Genomic DNA, 25,790 nt, shown 5'->3' with positions numbered 1-25,790 from the left:
AAAGAGTCCATTAGAGAACAAATCGACACAACATTCGTAGAAGAAGGAGCGCACAGGAGCATGTGTAGAAGTCGTGGGTTGGTGGTACATCGGGTATGAAATGGAGAGCAAACACATGTCAGCTTTTGCCTTGTATCAAAATTTAAAACCGGACCAGCCTCCTCCGGCTAAGAAGCCTCCAGTGCAGGTACACACGCTTAAAACCAAAGACTGAGTGTCTGATTGACAGCTGCACGAGGAGTAGCAATGACTCCAGCCCTCTCCTCTTTATCTGCACACGTCTGTCTTCTGGGCATTGTTTTAACCTCTGTGTTTTATAGGCGGAAGTTAAGAAGAAAAAGAAAAAGGACAATGCAGCCTTTAAGCTCAAAGTCAAAGTTCAAGCGAAAGCTGAGAGGAAGAAGATGCGAAAGAAGCTTCACAAGCCGTCACAAAAAGAGGAGAATCAGAAGGAAGTTCCGCACGTGAGTGTGTTTACCTGCTAGTGTAAAGATAGAGGTTTAATGTCTTTTGAATTTCAAAAACGTGTAAGGCCTAATAGAGTGTGTATTTGTCAGAATCAGGTGACGGTGGAGTGTGTAAGCGCTGAGCCTCTCGAGACTCTGCTGGCAGACCTGGCAAAAGTCAACAACAGCAGGGAGAGAGCGAGCAAGCTGTTCCAGTGGCTCATCACCCCCATTCCTGACAAGATGTTTTTCAGGTACAAACAGCTGGCACTCTTTATCTCGACGCTATATATATATATATATATATATATATATATATATATATATATATATATATATATATATATATATATATATATATATATATATATTAGGGGTGCAACGATACACAAAATTCACGGTTCGGTTCGATACTTTGGTGTCACGGTTCGATATTTTTTCGATACAAAAAAAATGTTCATGCCTTTTTATTAATTTGTCATTTATTAAATTTTCACAGCACATTCTGCACCACATCTCTGTGCGTTCATCATTTGTTTGAAGCCAGCTCACCTCCTGCAACCACTTTTCCGAGAATACGCGCTTCTTTTGTGGTTCGGACTCCTGACATTTCTTTGGAGGTGGAGGAACACCAAAGTAATTGCTTAAAGGAGCTTCTTTGACATCTTTATGAGTTCTAAACAAATGTCTGTCCTCCTCCTGAAAATCTTATGTATGCAAACACGCGTTGCAACTTCTTATCTTGTGTGCGTTTTTTATTTTGACAGCGAATGCGCACCTGCGGACCACTTATGTGTAGACCTGGTTATTTAGCTCGTCATATTGCAGCCACAGAAATTCTTTTGTCCATGAAACCATAAAGCTGCACTTTCTTTTTGCCTTATAGTCTGATTTGTCATAACTTTTCCGTTTTGTGGTAAGCTTTTCTTTGGCTGTCACTTCTTCACCCTGACCTGTCTTATTTGGCTCAGCAGAACTAAAATATATATCCTGCTGCTTTTACGCACGCACTCACACAACGCTCAGCGATTCTCTGCGCGATCAACCTCTCACATGTTTAAGCTTGCTGCGGGAGATTTCACTTGTCATGTTTGCATAGTAAGCTAACGATTGATAAGACGATGTCAGAGGAATTGGTGCGCAAATTATCATCACTCACCAATCAGTGCTGTCACTCTCTATACACAGTTCGCGCGATTGCAAAGTGAAAGCAAAAAACAAGCACAAATTCAAACGCGATTTCAATATGTCACATATTGACAGTGGCTCACTGATGCCAATGACATAATTACCCAGCTACATTTCCGAAAGAATGCAAAAGCATTGACATATATTTTTCCTTCCTACGATAGGCCGACGAGCAGAGCAGGGCAGCCCGACTGGAAAAATCGCTAGCGATTTTGCGAGCCCTGTATCTGATTGAGGAATCACTCATCTTTGGAAAAGAGAGTTTATTACAGAGAAATGTCTCTTTCCAAAATAAAAGCTATACTATACGCTTCTTCTGGGCTATATTCTCAGCAGCATATTAAACATATCAGGTCCCCATAAGGAGAATCATGTGCTAACGGCTGTCTAAATGACTCGGTAAAGTTTGTATGCATGCTTGTTGTTTTTGTCTGCTTCCACTTGTCTTTGCACTAGGATGCTATCGGGTAAATGTGCAGTCATATTCGTTGTGTTCCCACTAGTGCTGTCAGCCTTAATCTGAAATGAGGTTAACGCCACAACACGGCAAATCTCCGTTAACGAGCTACCGCGGATTGCCCCGCGTGTGGGGCTGGACAGCGTCAACACATTAACGAGCTAACTGCACTAGTTCCCACTCATGTACTTGAGCATTGCTTGGCACATCTGACATACTGTTTTACTTTAGTCCATGACTGCTTACCTTCAGGGTCATACCTCACATGAAGACCAAAATAGTTCCAGACGCCAGATCTGAATGAGGGTGGGGGAGGTTCAATTTGCCATGTTGCAACGAGCTTAACTTCTGTCTAGCTAGCTTGCCCTGCGCTCAGTGAATCTGTGTTCGACTACTCCGCCTAGGCTGCACTGTCGAGCGCAGATCCACTGAGCGCTCAACACAGACAGCACCGTCAGAAGGAAAGTTGATAAAATAAATTAAAAATGTTGTATTGTTCGATACATATGCGTACCGAACCGAAAGCACTGTATCGAACGGTTCAATATCGATACGAGTATCGTTGCACCCCTAATATATATATATATATATATATATATATATATATATATATACACCCAGTAACTTTTAGTACACACTTTAATATTCTGCTCCTTCAGTTACTTTACCTCACTTTTCATTTACGTCATTTACATGTGATAAGGTCCACAAGCACAAACAGGGGCCTTGTTTTAGGATCATGTATTAATGCTCACAAAACAATAAAACTGTTTGAAGCTAATAGGGGAGGAAAGGAGTAAAGCTGTGCCTGGGAATCTGTATTTCATCTGATGCTCATCAGGGAAAGTCCAAAGACTTTAGACACTGTTAAAACGTTATTTTTCTTGCACAGTAGTCTGGGGGATCTTTTGGGAGTGGTGATATCATTTTCCAGAGACCTGATTGGCCATTAGCCAGTGATTTTTATACATGTTGATCTTTAATCTTGAACATAAACTGCTCTGGAGAAGGTTAGGTATGCAGCATAAGTGACCTGTCTGAGAAATGAACTGCTGCAGCAATACTCAAACCCCAGGGTTAACCAACTAACTTAAATCATGCTTCTTAGTACAGGTCTTGGGTATTGATACATTTCCCTCTTTCCTCAGGGAAACATGGGAAAAAAAGCCCATCTTTGTCCAACGTAAGAATCCTGATTACTATAAGGGACTGTTCTCCACAGCAGAGCTCGATCGCATTTTCAGAGAGGTAAGAAACCTGAAGCTAAGTCTTAAACTTAAAAATGGATACTGCATTTTTTTCTTTTTCAAAACATTGAATTAGCACCAGGTGAGTCAGGGGAAGGTGCAAGTGGAACCAAGTACTTGAAATGTTTGGAGAATGGGTGGATAAACAAAAGACATAATCTCCCCATCTGTGTTTATCAGGGGACATGATGGATGGCAGGCTTTATTGGCACTTTTAAGGATTGTAATCTGTTACTGGAAGTCTCACAAATGTTTTAACCAAACTGGCACCTTTTTTAAGCATCTAATTCGGGGATGTCAATTTGGCCCGTCAAAGGCAAATCTGGCCCACTGGACAGTTTTGGAACACGTGAAGTCGGACAAAAATTTTGGGCTTTTAACTGTATTTTTCTGAAGTTTTACACCTTTTCCTATTGATGAAGACCTCCACCACAGCCATTCACATTACCAAAGTAATTAAGATATCTCAGGGATGAAGTGTTTAGTTAAACTTCTTTACACTGATAGAAAGGGGCGTTTCACTGGTCGACTGTATGTGGCCGCCATGTAAAATTAGAGACAACCCTGCTCTAATTGTGCAGACTAATAATCGTCCAGAGCAGTTTGGTCATATTTGTTAGTATAAATAAGGAATAAAAGTCCTGAATATTTGTTGACTTTTTTAATATTTAAGGAAGATGTTCAGTATGGAGTGAACCTGGATGTCACAAGTTACACTAATGGCAAGAGAGAGACTCACAATCCTCCAGGGAGAGTACTCCCATACACTGCGTGGGACTTCTATGAGGTGGGGACACAGTGCTGCAGGCTGCTGATTTATGATTATGTCTAAAGCAAGATTTCAGTGATTTCTGCATTTTTAATGTCCTGATTACTTTCCTAATAATTGGGCCCTTTGATGCAAATTAGCTGCATTCACTTACTCTGTGGGGATCATTAAAGCTTGTCCTCATTTTCATATTTTCTGGGACCACCTTCATTAAGAGAAAAATCAGATGTATATTTATGTACTAAGTAATATTTTAATTTGAATATTTTTCATTGCTGCATGATAGAAGTCATTCCATTAGCTGCATCAGTGCGCCATCTGCTCTGTGCTGCAGATTAGTAGTCATCTTGGTGTCTCAATTCCCAGAGTGGCTGCTCCCTCCGCATGCTGAATCCTCAGGCTTTCTCCTCCACGGTGTGGAACGTGCTGTCCATCCTCCAAGAGCAGTTTGGCAGCATGGCGGGAGCCAATATGTTAGTATTTGGGGCAAAAATCGGTCACATTGGGGAATACTCCATTTGTTTTGGTCTTGATCTGTGTGTGTGTGTTCTTCAACCAGATACCTGACACCACCTGGCACACAAGGATTTGCTCCACATTATGATGACATTGAAGCCTTTGTGGTTCAGCTGGAGGGGAAGAAACACTGGCGAGTGTACAGCCCAAGGTGAAAAATGGCAGGGGAACTTTCAAAAAAGAGCACCACAATTTTAAAGTCACGCTGTTGCTGAATTAATAGTGCATAATCATAAATCCAGAATAATATATCAAACACACTGCGTGTACATTATGCGATGTCATTTCATTAGTAAACCTCTGCAAATGTTTTAAATCAGCAAACTTGCATAACAGACTTATTTATAGTATGTGGGTCATGATGGACTAAAGTTTTATACAAAACTACTTAAGCATCCAAATCAGTGTTGATTGAACCCAGCGAAGCCTGAACCATAAAATAATTGCCAGAAAATTCTCATTTTTGTGAAACTGGGGTGTTTATTGAACCTTCAGACCAATTAAAACAATAATAAATTAAGTAAATTTGCATATGTGGGTTTTAATTTGTTTCATTTTTGCTATATCTGGTATTTTATATATTTTATATATATATATATATATATATATATATATATATATATATATATATATATATATATATATATTTTACTCTTTCATTTTCTCTTTTATTCCTTTTCTTTTAGATCAGACGATGAGGTCTTGCCCGTGCTGTCGAGTCGTGAGTAAAAACAAAACAAAACTAATCCTCTTAGTAGTTTTTAACGGTTGCGTTTTATTAGCATAATTATTTGATGCCTTTGGGTCTGAACCTCATGGGATCCTGGGGCAACAGGGGAATGGGTACTTTGTAAAAAGCACTTGTAATTAAAAGTAAGAGAATGATGGTGGAGTGGGTTTGATGAAGGAGGGCAGAAAAAGAAATATTTTATGTCTTGTGGTGTCACTTACAAATGATAAATTACTGATTTGTGGAAATAAAATGGTTTCTCTTGCTTGGAAAACAGAATTATAAATAAATATAATTAATGCTCAGGGGTGTCTGCTTTGTGATTTCTCTTCAGCAAACTTCGACCAGGCAGACATTGGTAAGCCGATCCTAGATGTGGTGGTAGAAGCCGGAGATCTCATCTACTTCCCTCGAGGTTTTATCCATCAAGGCAACTGTCTACCAGATGCACACTCTCTGCATATCACCATCTCCTCTTACCAGAAGAACAGCTGGGGAGATCTGCTGCAAAAGGTAGAAAAACCTCCCTGTTTCCCCCTGTGGTGCATGCAGATGAAGACAACGGCCGAACTCTGAAACCAGTGCCAGTAGTTAGCAAAAGGGTATAAATCTTGCATCCAGCATGAAGTAGTTTTGCATTGCAGGTGAAGAGTAATAATCAAAGCAGTCTTTTCTGCTGACAGATGATACTAATGATTTCTGGTGGAGAGTATTTCGCTGACGGTTCATACATCACCTGTCTTTCTTAACCTAAGGATTGCCTAAGACAGTTATACTTACAAAAGGGTATTCATAATTTACTGCTCTTTTTTTCAGCTGGTCCCAGCAGCATTGGAAGTAGCAATGGAGGAGGACGTGGAGTTTAGACGGGGTTTACCTCTGGACTATCTGACGTACATGGGGGTACAGAACTCCGACAAGGTATTTAAATAAAGTGATTTTTACCAGCTATTCAGGTGTTGTCCTCATTTACTCCCAATTACTAGCTAAAGACAAAACTTATCCTTGTGTAGGAAGACCCGCGCAGGGCAAAGTTCTTCTCTCGAATTGATAATCTGATGAAGAGGCTAACAAATTACGCACCAGTCGATGCTGCCGTTGATCAGAAGGCTAAAGACTTCATTCATGACTGCCTTCCTCCCGCTCTCACTCCAGGTATGTGATGGAGAGAGCTGTAATTGTTGCATTATTTTTTATTTTTTATTTTTTAAATGAGATGCATGTCACGATATTGCTTTTGATTCTAATTCATACCATCACCCACAGATGAACTGGTCACCAGTGTGAAAGGAGCACCTACGAGGTGGGAAGGTGGACAAGTAAAGGATGTGGGTGTACACATCACTACCCAGACTCAAATCAGAATTCTACGTACTCAGTGTGGCCGGTAACAGATTTTTTTTTTTTTATTGACTATATGTTAAGGCTACCAATTAAAGCAGAAAAGTGTCATTGTCATTTGTCTTGTAAATCTTTATCGCCAGGTTATGCAATGACGGAGATGCCGTTCATCTTTACTACACCACTGACAACTCCAGAGTTTACCACAAAGAGGAGCTCAAGAGTTTTGAAATAAAACCAGAGGTAAAGATTGGTAGATGTTTGTCATCAAATGTCAGGTCTCGTAAACTGTGCTAATGATGGGGTTGACTTGTTTTTCCTCTTAGTACACAGATGCTGTCGAGTTTTTGATCCATTCATATCCCGGCTTTGTGACAGTAGGAAGCCTCCCATGTGAATCTGCGCAGGACAGGGTAATTATTACCTTCACACACTCTGTTTAGTTTTGTTTTTGGCAGAAGGTGTCTCGTATGTGGCAGCTTATTTTCAGTGTTTTAGATTGGTACCTGTATAAACGGGGTTTTTGCACAGTGAAATCACTTATTTGGTCCTGTGTTTCTCATTAGTGGTTGATCCTCATGTTTTTCCCTTTACTTTTTCCCAGATTGCTTTGGCTGAACTACTTTTTGAGAAGGGGATTATCCACACTGCAGAACCACTGTAGCACTAGATTCTTCCATCATGGTGACTGCATGAAGAGATCAAATCACTTTATACAAAATAAGATCTTCAGTTGAGAACATGTCTGCTCCAAGTAGCCTTCATTAGCTCGACTGGAAATGGATAATGCATTTGTGATTTTGCTGTTCAACTAAAAATAAAAAAATTTTATATCGTTTTTGGTGTTGTACAACCAGAATCATTAACAAGTACCAATTGATTTCAATTAATGGCATCTTTATTATTGGTTCATACAACTCAAAAACAGGGGTACAGGAATCTTCTTAAATATTGTGATTTGAGGACACCCATTCGTTCACACCACACGACACAGGCTTTCAAGTAGAGAGCAGTCTACCTCCAGGTCACCTCCTCTCCAGGCTTCAGTTCCCTATAAAAAGAAGAAAAATGCAAAGTTTTGTAAGATGTTTGGCTTTCACAGAACAGAATGATGTATGAGCACAGTTTTACACCAGAAGATCACTACTGGAGTTATCGGCTGAAAGTGGAAAAGTGTAGAAACAAAAAGTGTTATATGGTAATCTATTAAAGTGGATTTGCATAGATATAGAAGGCAGTTGGTTATTAATTGAGCCTTTTTTGGGGGAAAAAAAAAAAAAAGGAGATGGGAGTCAAAGTAACCTTAAGGATTTATAGCACTAGCTTTTTACAGGTGGGTTTTTTTTATGAAATTGCAGATTTCATGTATTTATAGCTTTGCCAAATTGAAAATATCCATGCACTAAACTAATAACTCCAGACCATGGGCTATTGTGTACACCGTGACAAACATCACCATGAATTCAACATAGTAGCTTGTCTTTAAATTCAAGAATAACCTGAGGGATTTCTTTTGTTTTTATTTGGTGAACAGTCACTCATTCTTACCTTCCGTACAAAGCACTCTTGTTTCTGAAAGCTGTCAACTTCTGGTCCTGTTGCTTGTCAAGGTACCATCCAATGACAAAGCCCGTGGGGACAAATATGTGCGCCCAGTACTGGCGGGCAAAGGCTGCCAAGTTCACCATGGTTCCTACCTAAAAAAAAGGAAAATGAGCATGGGTTTTATACTCCCAAATTAAACTTATGATTGCAGTTGTGCATTCATATTTGTATAATAAGACTGGATACAGGAAAGCACAAGCATAAATGATACAAGAACATTTACCACTATTGCTGAACAGCCTGATCGCTGTTTAAGCTATTTGAAAGGCTAAATACTAATATAGCAATATCTTATTGATTTCTTTTAAGATACACCATTGATACACCGGCACCACATAGATACCCCTGTTAAATAAACAAATCAGTTATTAATTCATGATTTTAAATGAGGCTCTCAAATGAATAAGGGTAAAAGTTAACTAAAATAAAATTAGGAGAAATACTGTTAAAAGTGAAGGAAATCAGATCACTTACAACTGAAGTGACTTATTAAAAGTAATAATGAACGCAATGACAGCTTTCTGCTTTTAATTTCATTTCTTTCCATTTAGTTACACAGATTTAGATTTTGCATTTACTCGGGTTATCTTTGTCTAATGTTAAAATTTGTTTGATCTCAAACATTTCAGTGAAACATTTTTTTTTTTAAACTAAGAGATCAGGAAAGGGAGAATGCTTTTTCATAACACTACATCTATATCGTGCCACCATCATTATTTTGATCATGCTGCGAGTCCCAACCATTTAACGAGACGTTGTAATGTTTAGCAACATGTAGTATTCTGGGGGTAGCCCATGTTCATAGATTTAGAGGACCTGCAAAAAACTTCTAGAAAACAAAATCAGCTAATGTTCTCAACTAAAAATGACAGACATTTGCTTGCACAATAAGCACAACAACCGAGTGTCTTTAAACGCCTACTTTAGATTCTAAGAATGTGTACACCTTGACAGTGATTTACAACACATCTTTATGCACTTCAATGAGGTTTGACAGGCAAACCTCATTAAATGCACATCAAGCTATGTCAAAGAACTGACCACGGTCACTTCAGTTTTCATATGGTAGCCATGCATTACATTACAGCTATTACATTACAGCTGAATACTAAATATCCGGTAAGTCTGCAGATCGTTCATCACAAACTTTTGGTATCCTAGAAAGAGGCACTTGGCTAGCTAGCCTGTCAGCTAGTTAGCCTTAGCAATATGTTTCAAGATGTAGTTAAGGATTATTTCTAAGCTGCACTGGTTACTGTATTTTTAGAACAACAAACACATTAAAACGCACTGACTCGACCAAAAAAGAATAATGAATGTAATATTAATATCTAAAATATTACCTTCTGTTTACACCAGCCGCGGCCTTCAGCTCCTCATTCAGCAAGCGAAGGACATCGGATTCTACCAACTGTAAACTTACGATGAGGTGGTTTCATATTTTTAAATAATAAATTTTAATGTCAAAGCACAAGTAGTGGAATATTAGATACGTTCCAACACTGAAAATATGATGTTAAAGGTGATGTGTTCAGATACCTTTCGAAAAAAATCTAAATGTAGTGTTTTAGAAGAGATTTAGAATGATTTAGTAACGACACCACCATTTGTGGTATGCTCCTTTGCCCTCTCACACGATGCAGCGGCAAGTATGTCTGCCGCTATCAAAAACGCGAGCCAAAATGGTTTAATTTGTGAATAACAGAAAAAAGATTGTTTGTTTTTTATTCCGGAAGACTAATCCATTATTTTACAATTAATGGTATGGTGCACGCTCCTTTGTTAGTTCATTTACACTCATTAGCTAGCACTGTAAATACACTTTGCTGGGCAATCTGCTAACAACTCTGAGCTAGCTGTAGCTAGCGACAAAACTATGTTTACATTTTATTTACTTACAGCCTGTAAGCTGCATACATCACTGGTTAAAATTGTGCAACATTACGCTATTAGCCTCACACACATTTTCATGGCAAACTCCAACCATGGTTGTGTTTGTTTTCTTTGTTGATTAAATTGAATGACTTTTCGCAGAGTCGCACTCACACAGATAAAGAGCCACGCGCCTTGGAGTTAGTAGGAAAGGTTTCGTGGTGAGGATAACATGCAAGCACAAATCTTATATTTCAGCTCGACAACTGAAGAACCATGACGTCCATTATCAAGCTGACAGCCGTGTCAGGGGTTCTGGAGGAGTCTGCTCTTTGTTACCTGCTGCAGGTGGATGAATTCCGCTTCCTCTTGGACTGCGGGTGGGATGAGAACTTCTCCACGGAAATCATAGATTCTATGAAGAGGTCAGTATACCGCCAGTCTTTCAAAAAGAGTTGATGTTTTTATTTTTTTTATTAACTCTTAGCAAAAAGTAAATGTGCCTTTATGAACTCACTAAACAGTAAACCCACAGCAGTCTGGTTTATTGATGACTGACCTCCCCACCGCGAAGTAGGGGAAAGAAAGCTTGTGCCGACTTTTTTTACTGCCATAAAAGAAAGTTTATAATACTACTACTACTACTGCCCGTCACCCCTCCCAGGGTATGGGCCGCCAAAGGTAGATCTCCAGAGATTTCTGTCCTGGCCATTCTTTCTAGATGGGTCCAGGTGTAGCCCATCATTTATAATACTATAGTAAAAAGCTTCTAGTCCACAGATTATATGGTTCTGTTTGTTGGTTTCTGTCATGCCGCATATTAGACGATGGGTGTAGGTTTTGTTTGAGTCTGAGAGTCATCTCCGAAGAAATCTTAACATCAAAAACCCAATGTACCTCACTTATGTTGAATTTGTACTTTTTCTGTCTCATCTTGTAGTAGAAGAATATCAGGCACAAGGTTCAACATATATGGAGAGATTTCAAAACTTAGTCCTTTGCTTCTTTATGCTTTCATTAGCATGGATAAATGTATGTCTTTTAATTCTTGCTCTATTGCTGTTTCCTATACATATATACAACATGAATTATCCTAATTAATACTCTAATGGCAATTTTGTAGATGTTAAGATTTTCACTGGGCGAAAGAATTAGATCAGAAGGACAGTTCCGGTTGAACAGTACAACAAAATGTACGTGTGTGTGTGTAAAACAGCTGTAAAACACAGGGTTTTACAGCTGGAGTGCTGATAGGGCAGTATGACTGTGTGTGTGTATATATATACTATATATATATATATATATATATATATATATATATACATACATACACACACTGTGTGTGTGTATATATATACTATATATATATATATATATATATATATATATATATACATACATACACACACACAGTCATACTGCCCTATCAGCACTCCAGCTGTAAAACCCTGTGTATTATAGTGCTTTATCACCAATGAGGAATTTCATACTCGTCATTTCTAACTGTATCGGTTGGATGAACATCTATAGAGTCAAGAATAAAAGGCACAGCTCTACTTTTAAGGCTTCCAAACTACCTAAACTCTCCTCTCTTCTCACATCTAATAACAACAGCTACAGAGACAGTGGTTGAATTGTAACTTCCAGAGAAAAAATGTTTTTTAAAGTCTTATTTTAGTGCAAACTCAGGAAACCTCTAAAGTGATTTTTACACAATTTGAATTGCTATCTTAACACCAGGAGTATCAGAAGTAACCCTTGAAGCTCTTGCTTATAGAGCAAAATGACTGGGTTTGTATCAGAAATTGGTGAGGGTGGTCTCTGCCTATTCAGTTACCCTTGGAAAAAACCCCAAAACTATTTCAGTGGTTGTCACGTCTTTAATGGTATGTATTGAGGTGTCAAAACTCATCATTAAGGGTACAGGGCAGTTCATGAAATGTCATCTTTGTTGAGGGGGAAAGCATTAAACACAACTTTAAATATTTCCAATGTGCACATGTTAGTTGGCTTTGTTTCTGGAACTGTGCACCTTCTAATCTTGAATGAATCGCAAACTGTCCTCAAAGTAGAGGCCACTAGAAGCCTATATTTCCCTTGTAAAATGTAAAGCTTTATTATCTGTTTGGACCCCTTGTGAATGCGTATTGTTCTCCTTTAAAGAAGAAATTTTGATCTTGTGAGACGAGACTGTGCGATTGAATAAAGATTTGAATTAAACCACTCCACTTTTCTGGGACTTGAACCTGCTGCAATGCTCTTTTTTCCCCTCTCCAGACATGTTCATCAGGTCGACGCTGTGCTGCTCTCCCATCCCGACCCCATACACTTGGGAGCCCTGCCATACGCTGTGGGCAAACTGGGGCTGAACTGTACTATCTATGCCACGATTCCTGTCTACAAGATGGGGCAGATGTTCATGTACGATCTGTATCAGGTAAGAAGGGGATGTGGGTAATGCATGATTTAATTAACAGAGGTTCTTTTTGGCTTGATTACCATTGCTTTATTAAATTCTCTCTTTCTTTCCATGTAGTCCCGAAACAACAGTGAAGATTTTACACTGTTCACACTTGATGATGTGGATGCTGCTTTTGATAAGATCCAGCAGCTGAAATACTCTCAGATTGTCAATTTGAAAGGTGTGTTTTATTTGCAGAACATCAGAAGTCAGGTGTTATTCCCTGTTTATGCACCACATATAACAATGTGATTTTTTTATGTATTTTTTTTACCTGACAGGAAAAGGGCACGGTCTTTCCATTACTCCTCTTCCAGCCGGTCACATGATTGGAGGCACTATTTGGAAAATTGTGAAGGATGGGGAGGAGGAGATTGTTTACGCCGTGGACTTTAACCACAAGAGAGAAATGTAAGCAAAGAAAATGTTAATGTGAAATGAAATTTTATTGTTTTTAGTTTGGCTCATTGTTAATGCATTCTTTTTCTCTGTGTACTCCAGCCACCTCAATGGCTGCTCACTGGAGAGCCTCAGCCGTCCATCCTTACTTATTACAGACTCCTTCAATGCGGCGTATGTACAACCACGTCGTAAGCAAAGAGATGAGCAGCTACTTAGTACGTATCAATAGCCACTGGGCGCTTTAACACTATTACATCAATAGTATGCCAGTTCAAACTGCCATATTGTAACGGTTACAGATTTTATTATGTACATTTGTAATTCTCTTTTTCCGTTCTTCCACAGCCAATGTGATGGAGACCCTGCGTGGTGATGGCAATGTCCTTATTGCCGTAGATACAGCTGGGCGTGTGCTGGAACTGGCTCAGCTCCTGGACCAGATTTGGAGGACGAAGGATGCTGGGCTCGGAGCTTACCCACTCGCTCTTCTTAACAATGTTAGCTACAATGTAGTGGAGTTCTCAAAGTCCCAGGTACCGTTAACTGTTTTTTTCACATCGGAGAAACTATTGAAATATTCAGATTTTTCCAGTCAAAACTTTAATTTTGTTACAGAGAGAGCACAGCAAATAATACATATTTGTTATAATATGTATATGAATTCATTAATCACTGATCCTTTCTAGGTGGAGTGGATGAGTGACAAGCTCATGAGGTGTTTTGAGGACAAGAGGAACAACCCGTTCCAATTCCGACATTTGACCCTGTGCCACAGTCTGGCAGACCTGGCCCGAGTACCCAGCCCCAAGGTGGTACTCTGCAGCCAACCGGACCTTGAGTCAGGCTTTTCTCGAGAACTTTTTATCCAGTGGTGTCAAAATGCAAAAAATTCCATCATCCTGACGTACCGCACCACACCTGGAACCTTAGCTCGCTACCTCATCGACAACCCTGGAGAAAAGATGCTGGATCTGGAGGTGAGGCCTGGAGTCATAATGTTGATTTGCTGTACCAGAGGGTTGATATCTGCCCCATGGGAAGCTCCTGATGCTAATATGCAGACCCGGCTTAGGAAGAAACAAAACGTGTCAGTTTGTCATTTACACCGTATCCATTTGCCACTTTTTCTTGTTACAACAGGTCAAGAAGAGAGTAAAACTCGAAGGCAAGGAGCTGGAAGAATACCTGGAAAAGGAGAAACTTAAGAAAGAAACTGCTAAAAAACTTGAACAAGCAAAAGAGTAAGTTTCTGCAGAAAAAGACATGAGATGACTCGTAGCTTAAGGGTTGCATGTATTTTCTCTGTGACGCTTTTGGTGTTACAAAACGTTTCATCAGTCAGTTCACGAGTACGACAGCAAATTAGGTTTGGAAAAAAATGCAAACTGTGGTCTAGACTGCAAATCTCAAACATGCTGTTTAAAAGGAAATCTGTAACTGCGAGATGAGTCATAACACTTTTATGACAAACATTTATATTCCGCTACCGAGCAAAAATAAGTTGTCTGCTCCTAGATAAATTAAACTTTTAAGTATAGAATTAATATTTATTTTATGGGTTTGCAGGGTGGATGTGGACTCCAGTGATGAGAGCGATATGGATGATGATCTGGATCAGTCGGCTGTAGTAAAAACCAAACACCACGATTTGATGATGAAGGGCGAGGGCAGCCGTAAAGGCAGTTTCTTCAAACAGGCCAAAAAGTCATATCCAATGTTCCCCACACACGAGGAGAGAATCAAATGGGACGAGTATGGAGAAATCATCAGGTACTCAATACTAATGCACAAAAACATCAGATGACTGATGAATCCAGGAGGCCACTAATGTGAAACTCTGACTTTTATCAGTGATAATATAATAATAAAAACCAATGTTACCTTTTAAAGGCTAGAGGAGTTTCTGGTTCCTGAATTGCAAGCCACAGAGGAGGAGAAGAGCAAATTAGAATCTGGTTTGACCAATGGAGATGAACCTATGGACCAGGATCTGTCTGTAGTCCCCACAAAATGCATCTCAAGCACAGAAAGTCTTGAAATAAGGTCAGTGATCATTGTGATAATTTGGCTGTGTTTTCCCAGCCATTTTAACTGGCCATTGGCAAACAGTACAGTCGAATCCACCTCCACGTGATTGAATATCAACCTGTATGATGCTGAAAATTGTTATGTGTAGTCAACAAGTCTCTGGTGTCTCTGGCGCAGTTCTTGTCCTAGCAAGAGTAGAGTTCAAAGGCTTGACCTCATCTCTGTTTCTTCACAGAGCAAGGGTCACGTACATAGACTACGAGGGTCGCTCTGACGGGGACTCCATAAAGAAGATTATCAATCAGATGAAGCCCAGACAGCTGGTGATTGTTCGTGGGCCACCAGAAGCCAGTCTGGACCTGGCAGAGTCCTGCAAGGCTTTTAGCAAGGACATCAAAGTCTACACGCCTAAACTGCAGGAAACTGTGGATGCCACTAGTGAAACCCACATCTACCAGGTTAGCTTCATTTAAGGCCTGTGTAATTATATTTTTAATAAAGTGTGTTTAATTGTCTTTTTTCCCCAAAAATTTAGTAATGTGTGCATTTGATCTTATACCTTAAATGTGTTTTATGACCTTAAATATGAAGTATTGTGTTGCAGTCCTTCCAAGACTCGTCAGGGTCTTCATACTATATTGTTTTCTGTCTTGGTAAAGGTGCGGTTAAAAGACTCCTTGGTGAGCTCTCTGCAGTTCTGCAAGGCCAAAGACACGGAGCTAGCGTGGATTGACGGTGTGCTGGACATGCGTGTAGTGAAGGTGGATACCGGCGTGATACTGGAGGAGGGTGTGAAAGACGAGGCGGAAGAAAGCGAGCTGGCTATGGACATCGCCCCCGATCTTGGCATTGACCCCATCAACATAGCAGTCACGGCACAGCGAGCCATGAAGAACTTGTTCGGAGAGGACGAGAAGGAGTTTTCTGAAGAGAGTGATGTCATTCCCACGCTGGAACCACTGCCACCAAACGAGGTGGGGAGCAGAAATCTTGCTGTCTTGAATGATTTTGCAGTTCTTTTTGATTATTTGATTATGAGTAATTAAGTTTCTGAGAGACTCAGACAAAAAAATGCATAACCATTTCTTAGCCCTATAAACTGTGTTAAGGTTTATGTTGCATAATGCATCCACACACTGTATTTAAAAGCTGGACAATCTTCCATGTATTTCTAACTTTTCTTTTTAAAACTTTAAGTTTGACTTTCTTTCCATCTCCAACCATGCCCATATTTGGACAATATATCGCAAGCTAGCTTGGTTAGCAATGTGCTATGGTGTTTTCTAGTGATGTGAAATGAGATGTTAATTTTGGCTTGTGCAAAACAGCAAATTTCTGTACAGCTGTTTTGCTGTACAAAAATAACACTTAGATTAAGACTGATTGTTACATGTGACTCATAGAGTAGCCCTACTCTAATCTATTCATCATTTTTTTGGAAGGGAGTTTCCCCCAAGGGGCCACATAAAAATCAGGACTATGCACGGCTGCACCAATAAGCGGAACTTTTTGGCCTGCAAAATAACTGTCACAATACTGTCACATTCTATTGAAGAACACTTGAAATTAGCAACTGAGATCATAAACAAGTAGAAAAACATTTATGAGCTCATAAATCAAAGAAAAGAGTGGACAAATTTTCACACAGAGTTCTCACCCCCCTGTCGATCAATAGCCATTTAAGGCATGTTTTCATTGACTTTACTTTTCAAGCCTAGGGGCTACAGCCAACTCTCATGAACCATCTTTATCTGCTCTGAGATAGTCTCCTAATTGTGAGCTCACAAAATTCTGCTTATATCTTCTAGCTCTAAACTTTTTCTCTTCGTCTCCCAGTGTCAGGCTCTGCACATGTTCTAAACACATGTTTGAGTGGAGGACTTTCAAATATTCACTTTCAAGTTTATTTTGCTGCTGTAGAGTTGTTAGATATTTTTGAATGAGAGATCAAACACAGTCTGTTTTTCCCAGGGTGCCCCAAACATTTAGATGGGTCAGTGATGTTGTACGAGTGAGTGGTCCCACCTCTGACTGCGAAGAAAGCTAAAGAGGGTGGAACGAATGCTAAATAGGACGCTTTGTTTCGATTCAGCTCAGAGAGAATATGTGATCGTAAGGCTTGTTTTTGCTGCTGCTCATTTTGACAAGTAGCCTCATTTCCTTGCAGTAATGCAAATTGTTTTGGCAAATGAGACAACATGAGCAGCAAGTGACTTTTAGGCCCAAATAGCTGCTACAATTAGTGCATAAAACTTATTTTGGCATTTTAATGTCGTTTGACCAACGTGTGATGCAGAAATGATCCCAAGGCTCGTGATGTGATTGTGATAGTCTGCGTCCAAAAGAGTGAATAAGGAGTCTTTGTAGGACAAGTTTGACCCTGTTTCACTCTCTCTTCAGATTTCAGGGCATCAGTCGGTGTTTATCAACGAGCCTCGTCTGTCTGACTTCAAGCAAGTCTTGCTGAGAGAGGGCATCCAGGCCGAGTTTGTGGGAGGAGTGCTGGTATGCAACAACATGGTGGCCGTCCGCAGAGTAAGTGTCCTTCCTTCCCATGAAAGAATACTAGATAGATAGAAAACCAGTCAATTAGTCATATTAAACCTGCCAGTGTTTTAAATAATGACAAATAATGGTGTTTTAAATGCTGTTTGAAAGACCTTTTCTCTTTACACTCCTGGCTATAGTGACATGAGACTCTGAGCCATCAGATGCAGCGATGCACAGTTGTCCATTTGTTTGATGATAGATTGTGGATCCCGAGCAGTTCCTTACGGTGCACTGAGCACGTCATTTTATATGTCATGGGAAAGTCTGGGGTGTAGAGAAAAACAGGTGGAACTAATGGGCTGTAAATCTGCTTCCTGTTTTCTCTTAAAGTGTATTTGCATGAACAGGAGGAAGAAAACTGGTTTTAATGTTGATACTCTATAGGTACCTGACTGTTTTTCTAAGACAGACTTGAAAAATTGAGTACTTTAACGTTTCTTTACTTAAGCACAAATACCCCAAATGGTAGTTTATACACAAAGAGAAACAAATACAGCGTGCGTAAGTAGGCTACCAAAGCCCCAGCAGCAAATTAAAACATCCCACCTCAGACAAAAGATGCAAATAAGAAACACAGGCAAAGCTTCAGAGCTACAGAGAAAGTAGGAGTGAGCCAGGATACTAACAACAAACTGCATAATTGACAAGAACTTAAAATAGATGCAACCCAGAAAAGGGAATCAAAGAGAGCCGAGACTCGTAAAGGAGTGCGGTGTTTAACTGTAAAATCATGATGCAGATTCATTAGACGCTTTCATCCAAGTTTGTAGGAAGGAATGGGGAACACACTTGTTTTTAAGGTCTGGTGTGACGTACAAGGCTGGTGAAGGCTTGCTGTGTGAGGACCTGGTGGATGACCTGTGCATGTTTGCGCTCTCTTTGTCCAGACGGAGGCCGGACGCATTGGCCTGGAAGGCTGCCTGTGTGACGACTACTATAAGATCCGGGAGCTGCTGTATCAGCAGTACGCTGTTGTATAGCTGCAGCAGAGCACACCATGGAAATACAGAGACAAGCCTTTACAAGGACTTTACCCAGAGAAGATGCTTGTACCTCTTCCCTATGAGCAGTTCCGACTGTTTCACTGCAAACCGTGTTGTACATTTTCCTTTTCCTGTACCTTTTATAATTTCTTTTCCAGGTAAATTTTTTTTATTGGTAGTTTACCTCAATAATGGCAAAGGCAGATGCTTCCATGGACTGACATCTTTGTGTGAACAGATTCTGAAGTCCGCCCTCTTTACAATCACATCCAAGTAAATGTTTTGGGCCTCCAGATCTGTCATTAAAAATCTTTTTTTTCCAAGATGTATTTCTGTTTGTCTTAAATGTCCATAACTTCAAATGCTGGCTATTCAGTCCTACAGTTATGTTGTGTCACTTACCTATTCACGCATTCATTACTGCTTATATAAGGTAAAATCGAAAACTTCTCAGAATCCTTACTGGGCTGGCATGTATATTGTGCTTTTTCAGTGTTACTGACCACTCAGAGCACTTTATACTACAAGCCCACATTCGTATTTCACATATACTCATACAGGACTTTATGCTGTGCACTTAAGCTCTTTATCTACCTTCCATTCACACCTACGGCCACTTTAGATTCACCACTGCACTTCTTTGGGCTGTGGGAGGAAGCCAGAGGAAGCCCACACAGGCACAGGGAGAGCACGCAAACTCCACACAGAAAGGCGCCGGCCTACCTGGAGATTCGAATCCAAAATGTGGCCGATTTAATTCGATAATCTTCTCTTCCACCTCTGTATGTTTTCACTGCGCACGGCAGAGGCACACTGGCAAGGAAAGAGAACAGGGTTCCAGCAGTTTGGGCTTGACAAAGCTCCAGAGCTTCATATTAGTTCTCTCAGAATCTACACTTTGAGATGAATTCAGATCAACTGATATTGAGGAATACACACACAACCAGACAATGATAAACCTAACCAGTGCAAAAATGAAAATAAGCCAATAAGCGAAACTAACTGCAGACTGATAACACAAAAAAATAAGCATATGATGTGTCACATATGCTGATCAGTCTATCACTACAAATACTTTGCTACCTATTAGTTTAGCTAGTTGTGTAGTGACACCAGATGGAGACATTTTTCAGCTGTATGTAAGCAGCCTCTGAATACCCATATCAAATCTGCCCATGCAGCAGGACCATCTGTAATACAGCGCCGAGATGACATTGTCCCCGAAAGTGATCATTGGGATTGAATATAATTCAGCCTGCTTGTAGTAAGCCAGGATTACTGCTCTTTTTATATGTTAAGTAACTGTCTCACAGTTATAGAAATAAACATAAATGTTGCCTTCCTGGCTTTAAAATAATAATAAGAGAAACACTTGATTAGTTTGCTTTCTTATCTTTTTCTGGCACACGTGGATATACAGCCTCACCTCTGCCGTGCCCCAGTGAGGTGTGACTGCTTGTATTAAAGCTGGGCGATAAAAGCGAGTGCTGAGGATGGAAGGGGAGGCACGGTGTCACTGCCGGCGTGATGTGTCCGCTGCAGCCGTGGTGGCACACTGACTTGGCTGATTACAGTCGCAGTGTTGTGTGAATCCCCGGGGTAGATCCTTAACACGGGCAGCTGTGGAATGTCACTTTTCTGGATATACCAAAACAAACCCTCTCCCCATCCTGCCTCCCCACAAATCACCCCCAACACTCCAGCATCACACGTGCTGGCAGCGTGACATCACAGTGGTGGAGACTCCTCCTATTATCATAGCGTGCTAAACAATCACAGGGGGCTACACAGTCCCACACATGCCCACATGCCCACACGTACACAGTAGCGAAGCACGCAGTGTGAGGGAGTGTATGTGGGGACGGATGATCATGCACATGGTTGGAGGAGCATGGATGGCTGGCTGACATGCAGGCCTGTTTTTACACAGTTGCATAACATACAGTTTTGCACTTTAGAAACATTAAATTTTAAATGCTCTTTTTTAATCCGTGGCTCACACAGATAACCATGTCATGTTCAGAAAGGCACCAATGACGCCTTTATTTATTTCTCCGCCTCCCTGCCTAAACCTCAGTAACCTGTGACAGACAGAAGCTGAGTGGGAGATGGAGAGCTAGAGTGGAGATGAGAAGGAGAGAGAGGAGCTCTTCTGTGCCATAGAGCATGCCAGGCCTTGCCCAGTCACTGCTTTTCATTTTGATAATTGACCGGCAACGCCAGAAATGTCCATCAGCTAATCCTCTTAGCTTTCATAATGCTGACTCTGTCACAGAAGCCCCTGTTTTAATGTAACGAGCAGCTAAGCCCAGAGCACAGGGCAGAATCACCCAGGGGCAGAGAGGCCGCTCTGCCCTCTGGAGGCCACTAAGAGAGCTGCTTTCCACTCAACATGCACCTCCAATCTGCTGGTTGATGTCATATCATGAACCCATACCCAGGTTGACCATCCCTGTGCCTTTCATGCTGTAGTCACTGGCACCAAACTGCACTCAAAAAACAAGCATCTTGGTCGTGCATACCCATTCATCTGTGTGGATCGGAGGATGAATGAATTTAATCCCTTTTGAATTCCTGGTCTCTTCACTAAGCAGACCACTTAATGCCAATGACATCATTGTAATAATGTGAAACGGGGACAAATTTCTATGAAACCACACAATATTCAAACATAACATAAGGCACAAAAATCCCATGATATCCTGCTCTAAAAATGGAACTGTCACTCAGCCCAAATGGACATTGTGATGACATTCTACTGGTTTTGAGATTAAGCATGGGTTCTAAATAACCAGCAATCATGGCTAAAACTAGACATTTGAAAGATTTGGAAAAATTTTATGCACCTTTGTACCTATACTCTAAGACTCTAAGATAAAGACATTACAAGATTCAGGACATTTAAAATTTTGTATTTTCTTTTGGTAAGAACTTGTGACATAAATACACCCATAGGAAACATTATCATGTACATCTGTTCAGCTGTTAAAAACTCTAATCAGCCAATCACATGGTGGCAACTCAGGGCATTTAGGCACATAGACACAGTCCAGACAACCCGATGAGGCTTAAATTGAGCATCAGAATTGGGAAGAAAGGTGATTTAAGTGATTTTGGGTGTGGCATGATTGGTGGTGCCAAGCCAACTGGTCTGGGTATTTCAGAAACTGCTGATCTACTTTCTGATCTGATTTTCATTCCAACTCTCCACCACAATGGGAAAGACCAAAGAGCTGTCAAGTCTTGGCATACATCAGGGACAAGCCTGTAGACCTGCAGGGGGTTGGAATGGGACCATCAGCAAGAAGCTTTGTGAGAAGGTGAAAACTGTTGGTATGATTATTCAGTAATGGAAGAAATATGAAAGGTGTTGGATCAGCCCAGAACTACATGGGAGGAGCTTGTTAATGATCTGAAGGCTGTTGGAGCCACAGTCACCAAGAACACCATAGTGTACACTACACAGTAATGAACTGAAATTTTGTGCACCTGCAGGGCCCCCCTCCTGAAGAAAGCACATATACAAGTCTCTAGTTTGCCAGTATATGATTCAGAGAAGGTTTATCAGAAAGTGCTATGGTCAGATGAAGCCAAAATTGAGCTCTACGGCATCAACCCACTGTATTTGGAAGAACAGAAACACTGAATTTGACCCAAAGAACACCATCCCCACAGTCAAGCACAGAGGTGGAAACACTATGCTTTGGGGCGGTTTTTCTGTTAAGGGTACAGAATGACAGAATGGACGAGGCTATAAAATCTTGAAAGCCTTTTTCCCTCAGCCAGAACACGGAAGATGGGTCATGGATGGTTATTACAACATAACAATGTCCCAAAACATACCACCAAGGCAACCAAGGAGAGGCTAAAGAAGAAGCACATTGAGGTCATGGAGTGGCCTAGCCAGTATCCAGCTCAGGCCTCGAAAGTCTGTGGAGGGAGCTGAAACTTTGAGCTGCTAAGCAGCCAAGAAACCTGAAGGATTTAGAAAGTTTCTGTAATGGTGAATGGGCCAAAATCCCTTCTGAGTTTGTAGAAATGTCTAGTTGCCAACAAGAGTTTCTCCACCAAATACTAAGGCTTGTTTTGCTTCGGAATCAAATACTTATTTCACTCAGTGGCATGAAAATCATATTTATAACTTTTATGTGATTTTTTTCTGGATTGTTGTTCATATTCTGTCTCTCTTCATTAAAATTAAACTACTATAAAAATGAGACTATTGATGTATGGGATTCAAATGCAATATTTAAGAAAGTAAAACATTAAAATATTGTTCTGGGGGATTCCAGAGGAATTATGCAATTGCAGAAAACACATTTATTGAGAGAAATTAATTATTTTTTAAGGAAATCTCAAATTATGCAGTCAGTTTCAATACTGCTGCTGGCTCATAATGTTTTTTTTTATAGTGGGCTGTAAAAAATACAGGTGAAGGATTTGCTATCTTATAATGAAACAGAGCATATCCTATCAACAGCTACTGAGTGTTACAAAAAAATAAAAAATCAGTTTTTAAACATTATGGGAATTTTAGCACTCCTGTTTAAACATTTTGGAGAGGTTAAAATTATCATCTATTTGGCAATATAAGCAGCTGCCACTCGTCTTTGCTGCCAGTTTTTCACAGTGGTCAACAACAACCACAAAATTTCCCTGATGGCCAAAAAAATATTTTTCCATACACCAGGATGATAAAAACCAGCTAGAGATTTCTAAACAAGGTTGTTTTTCCCCCTCTATTATGAAGCTTTAATTACATTTGTATAACCTCCATAGAGCCTACCATAATCAGCTGTATTTCTGTCAATGGAAAATTGTACTTAGTAGTCAGTATAATCTTTTAATGATATAAGTTTGTATATGGTAGAATACTGCATGTAATCATTTGTGTTTATTGAAAGGATGTGTCATCCTAGGAAGTCTGTAACATTCCAGGGTGTTCTGGCTTTCACCCCCACGTCCTAGGAGCATGGGAAAGTTCGTACCTTGTTTTATTGTTTAAAAAAAAACAAGGTACGGTAGGATTAACGTAGTTATATCTGTTTCCAGTCTAATTGGTTTTGGTTTGATGAACTGCTGGACTTTCCAGACCAGCAGTTTTAGGGAAGTCTTTATGGGGTCACACTCTGACCCCCCCTCACACACACACACACACACCACACACACGCCACACAAGCACCCACTGAAGTGTATAAATAAAGGACCAGGGCAAGTCCTCAGGGCGAGTCTCTGAGTCTCACTCTAGGCTGCCCTTGCTAGCAAGAAATTCTGTGTGTTTCTCCTCTCTGATTCTCTACTGAAGAAGTGTTTTAGAACATATTTCTTAACATTATTTGGTCCTTCGTAGCCGGAGCAGAAAACATCAGAACTGTTATCTGTGACTCTGTTCCAAGATCCAGCACTGATTCCTGACGCCGTGGGGAACCAGCACTGAAGCCTGTGCACAGCCCTCTTAGATGAGGAGAGAGCCCCAGGACTTGAATTCGGGTCTGGGCCGGTGGCCTGGTCCACGGCGCTGGGATTCAGTCTGATGATCCGAATCACCAGTGAGACGTCGGAGGGTGAGAAACACTATTTTGGTATATAAAATGGCCGCAAAGGTTTAAAGTCACGTGATAAATTAGGTTGAGTTCGCCGAAAGGAACTGAATTAAATTTAGGTTTTAAAAGTAGTCGTAATTACTTCGTAAAAAGATAAAATAGGTTGAGTTCGCCAAAAGGAACTGTGTTTAGACTAGTTTTAGAGGTAGCTGAAAATACTTCGTGACAAATTAGGTTTAAGTTCGCCAAAAGGAACTGTGTTTAGACTGGGTTTAGAGGTAGCCGTGAAATACTTCGTGACAAATTAGCGCGCAAATGTCTATATGTGTGTGTGTGTCTGGAAGTAATAATTGATTTTACAGCACAATAAGCTGCTGAACTACTTCCATTTTTGTTTTCTTTGCTGAGGTTCAAGTACTGGTGACAAAGGAGAACGGTTGAGTTTCATCTCATAAAACTGATACCGCTTCACCGTTAGGGTGAAGTTGAAGGCCGTATCAGTAAACCACTCTGAAGTCAAGCGTGCCAGCGACGGCCCAGCAAAATCTTTGAAAATGGAGAATAAACAAGCGAAATTAACACCTGATGAGAAATGTTTAGAAAAACAACAAGCCGGAGCAGGACTAATCCAAAAGAAAGGGAGAGGAATGCATAGTGGAAGAGCAAGAGGTAGAGGCAGAGCTACACACACACCAAACAGTGGCTTTAGCGCCACATGCTGGAGGTGTGGAAAAGAGGGACATTTTGTACGTGACTGTAAGAAACAAAGAAGACAGTAACTCAGAATAGGATAGCAGCTCAGGTGAAGAGAGCAGTTCAGACTAGGAAGAACGTAATAATCCCTCACCAAGTGAAAATTAGAGATCAAAGTAGTAGTAGTTTAAAAAGGGTTGGAAACAGACCCGACTGAATAGATATAAATACAAGAGGAATAAAGTAAAATAAACAAAAGTCTAAATTACAACTTATCTTTAATGTATTCATACTAATAATAGCAAGGATAACAACCTGTAAACTGGTGTTAATGATGAAATAATATTAATATGAAGAGGCACCTCAGTCAGTTATGATGTGAGGTGGATAATTGTTGAAAGTAATCTGCATTAAGCTTAGGGTTGCTCAAATTCAGTACAATGACATATGAAGTAAAATAGGTAAAAACTTTAACTAATTACGTGCATAGAGACACTTGACCTGTTTGAAAAACTGTCATCCTAATATGAGCCATTGTTGAGATATAGAGCACACCTATGAAAACAACTAATATACTGAACCCTGTATGACACAGCTGAAAACTACATGATGGAGAAGCTGAATTGAATATGAAAGTGCAAGTCTTTGCCACTGTGGGGCAAAGCACGCAACCACTGTGTGAGGTTGCGTTGTGGTCTCTTCTGAGCTGATGAGCAAGCTACACATTATCAGATTGAGATCTGGCTAAGAACTCATAAAAGAGAGGGAAACTAAACTATGATAACTATGATAACTGGAGTGTGAAGCGTTTCCGTGAGCAGTTTTCCTGCATCTTGACTCATGTGTGTGGAGTGTTCATAGCATCAGCATTATGTTTTTGTTTATTTGTTTTGTTGGGTTGAAAATAATTCAATAAATTTGTGATCATATTTATGGATCACCATGGCACATGCCATTGG

General features: G+C 40.3%; 3 protein-coding genes and 1 long non-coding RNA gene across 8 annotated transcripts in view; 2 read left to right on the top strand and 2 right to left on the bottom strand.

Annotated features, from left to right (window-relative positions):
- The window catches only part of LOC146501814 (uncharacterized), a 241,977-nt gene that overhangs the window by 80,868 nt on the left and 135,319 nt on the right, over window positions 1–25,790 (bottom strand). The window lies entirely within an intron of this gene.
- On the top strand, window positions 32–7,532 carry riox1 (ribosomal oxygenase 1). 3 transcript variants are annotated; one of them, XM_085134386.1, is made up of 15 exons: window positions 32–187; window positions 321–464; window positions 564–700; window positions 3,240–3,339; window positions 4,012–4,125; window positions 4,474–4,580; window positions 4,667–4,774; window positions 5,310–5,344; window positions 5,688–5,866; window positions 6,170–6,274; window positions 6,367–6,508; window positions 6,620–6,740; window positions 6,838–6,937; window positions 7,021–7,107; window positions 7,299–7,532. In XM_085134386.1, the coding sequence occupies exons 1-15, from the start codon at window positions 101–103 to the stop codon at window positions 7,356–7,358; spliced, it is 1,626 nt and encodes a 541-aa protein (XP_084990512.1). In that variant the 5' UTR covers window positions 32–100; the 3' UTR covers window positions 7,359–7,532. The 3 variants fall into 3 exon arrangements, with proteins under 3 accessions (XP_084990512.1, XP_084990511.1, XP_084990513.1); XM_085134385.1 differs by having other exon boundaries at window positions 558–700; XM_085134387.1 differs by having other exon boundaries at window positions 35–187; window positions 542–700.
- ndufb1 (NADH:ubiquinone oxidoreductase subunit B1) lies at window positions 7,575–9,770 on the bottom strand. Of its 2 annotated transcripts, none has more exons than XM_085134390.1 (3): window positions 9,643–9,770; window positions 8,243–8,391; window positions 7,575–7,745 (listed from the first exon to the last, which is right to left on the bottom strand). In XM_085134390.1, the coding sequence occupies exons 2-3, from the start codon at window positions 8,380–8,382 to the stop codon at window positions 7,709–7,711; spliced, it is 177 nt and encodes a 58-aa protein (XP_084990516.1). In that variant the 5' UTR covers window positions 8,383–8,391; window positions 9,643–9,770; the 3' UTR covers window positions 7,575–7,708. The 2 variants fall into 2 exon arrangements, with proteins under 2 accessions (XP_084990516.1, XP_084990517.1); XM_085134391.1 differs by having other exon boundaries at window positions 8,243–8,387; window positions 9,643–9,742.
- On the top strand, window positions 9,909–18,920 carry cpsf2 (cleavage and polyadenylation specific factor 2). 2 transcript variants are annotated; one of them, XM_085134379.1, is made up of 15 exons: window positions 9,909–10,061; window positions 10,430–10,596; window positions 12,449–12,608; window positions 12,708–12,813; window positions 12,914–13,043; window positions 13,134–13,249; window positions 13,380–13,567; window positions 13,721–14,011; window positions 14,175–14,275; window positions 14,601–14,804; window positions 14,925–15,077; window positions 15,298–15,520; window positions 15,722–16,036; window positions 17,463–17,597; window positions 18,500–18,920. In XM_085134379.1, exons 2-15 carry the CDS (start codon window positions 10,448–10,450, stop codon window positions 18,590–18,592), a joined length of 2,364 nt encoding a protein of 787 aa, XP_084990505.1. In that variant the 5' UTR covers window positions 9,909–10,061; window positions 10,430–10,447; the 3' UTR covers window positions 18,593–18,920. The 2 variants fall into 2 exon arrangements, with proteins under 2 accessions (XP_084990505.1, XP_084990506.1); XM_085134380.1 differs by having other exon boundaries at window positions 9,922–10,080.

This window comes from Neolamprologus multifasciatus, chromosome 15 (assembly GCF_963576455.1).
Source record: "Neolamprologus multifasciatus chromosome 15, fNeoMul1.2, whole genome shotgun sequence".
Lineage (NCBI taxonomy): Eukaryota > Metazoa > Chordata > Actinopteri > Cichliformes > Cichlidae > Neolamprologus > Neolamprologus multifasciatus.
This window is presented reverse-complemented; position numbering and strand designations above follow the sequence as displayed.

Coding starts and splice junctions, on each gene's coding strand:
- riox1 (XM_085134385.1), top strand. CDS start 101: ATGGAGAGCAAACACATGTCAGCTTTTGCCTTGTATCAAAATTTAAAA. Junction 4,775..5,309: donor TGGCGAGTGTACAGCCCAAG/GTGAAAAATGGC, acceptor CTTTTCTTTTAG/ATCAGACGATGAGGTCTTGC. Junction 6,938..7,020: donor GTTTTGAAATAAAACCAGAG/GTAAAGATTGGT, acceptor TTTTCCTCTTAG/TACACAGATGCTGTCGAGTT.
- ndufb1 (XM_085134390.1), bottom strand. CDS start 8,382: ATGGTGAACTTGGCAGCCTTTGCCCGCCAGTACTGGGCGCACATATTT. Junction 7,746..8,242: donor AAGAGTGCTTTGTACGGAAG/GTAAGAATGAGT, acceptor TTCTTTTTATAG/GGAACTGAAGCCTGGAGAGG.
- cpsf2 (XM_085134379.1), top strand. CDS start 10,448: ATGACGTCCATTATCAAGCTGACAGCCGTGTCAGGGGTTCTGGAGGAG. Junction 13,568..13,720: donor TGGAGTTCTCAAAGTCCCAG/GTACCGTTAACT, acceptor GATCCTTTCTAG/GTGGAGTGGATGAGTGACAA. Junction 14,805..14,924: donor GAGTATGGAGAAATCATCAG/GTACTCAATACT, acceptor TACCTTTTAAAG/GCTAGAGGAGTTTCTGGTTC.